An 874-nucleotide genomic window follows, 5' to 3' on the forward strand; every position below is an offset into this window, starting at 1 on the left:
AAATTATGTTCGTAATTAGTAATTCAATAATAATAGATTTTAGTACAATATTTTATTATAACATTTTCATTACGTGATACATATGTATTTTATTCCTTACTTTGTCATTAATAGATAACTTTTTGGCTCCATGTTTGGCTCTAAGCTTATTAGTTTGTTCTAAATGTTGTTTTCTGATATTATTAATTTCGAAATTGGTAAGTCCTCCAATCAGCTTGTTTGACTGAGTGCTCTTAACTGGTGGTTTAGTAGTAGTTTTTTTATTTTGCACCTTATGCTGCGTTGTACTTTGGGTGATAAGTGGTCTTTTAGTAATTTCATTATTTTGCACCTTTTTTTTTTTTGAACTTGGAGTAATCGGTGGTATATTTGTAGTTTTGTTATTTTGCACCTTCTGCTTCTTTGAAATTAGAGTAGTTAGTGGAATTTTTGTAGTTGTTTTTTGAGATTTTCCTTGATTAATTATATTTTTACTAGGTTTAACGTTTCCTAATGTTTCATCATTATCGTTCTATTTAGTGTAATTAGTTGGTTATCAATAATTATATCGAATCAAAAATTCATAAAAAGATGAACTCAATCTAATACTATGAGTACTTACAATTTCACAAGAGCATGGAGCCTGACGTATAGTACATGTACCATTAGAGTAACAATATGTTGATATAGAAAACTGCACATAATTTTGATTACCTCGTGCTGTATTGAATGCTAACTTTTTTTTCAAATTTCGAAGTCCATTTTTCCACATTTGTTGTACTGCATTTGATAACATGTCATCATAAGAATCTTCTTCGTGTAACGAGGCCACAGGATCTTAATTTTCAAAGGATTTTATTAAAAATGTAAAAATAATCATTACACGTACATTAAA

General features: G+C 28.3%; 1 protein-coding gene across 1 annotated transcript; it reads right to left on the reverse strand.

The window, feature by feature from the left end:
- Positions 1–51: 51 nt before the first annotated feature.
- Positions 52–816, reverse strand: LOC126910130 (uncharacterized; the record flags this gene model as incomplete). The annotated part of the gene is made up of 2 exons (XM_050692516.1): positions 52–511; positions 602–816. Coding segments are annotated over 2 exons (671 nt in total), but the record flags the coding sequence as incomplete, so codon positions are not given.
- Positions 817–874: the final 58 nt, after the last annotated feature.

Source organism: Daktulosphaira vitifoliae, unplaced genomic scaffold (genome assembly GCF_025091365.1).
Source record: "Daktulosphaira vitifoliae isolate Bord-2020 unplaced genomic scaffold, ASM2509136v1 Scaffold_4781, whole genome shotgun sequence".
NCBI classification, from domain to species: Eukaryota; Metazoa; Arthropoda; class Insecta; order Hemiptera; family Phylloxeridae; genus Daktulosphaira; species Daktulosphaira vitifoliae.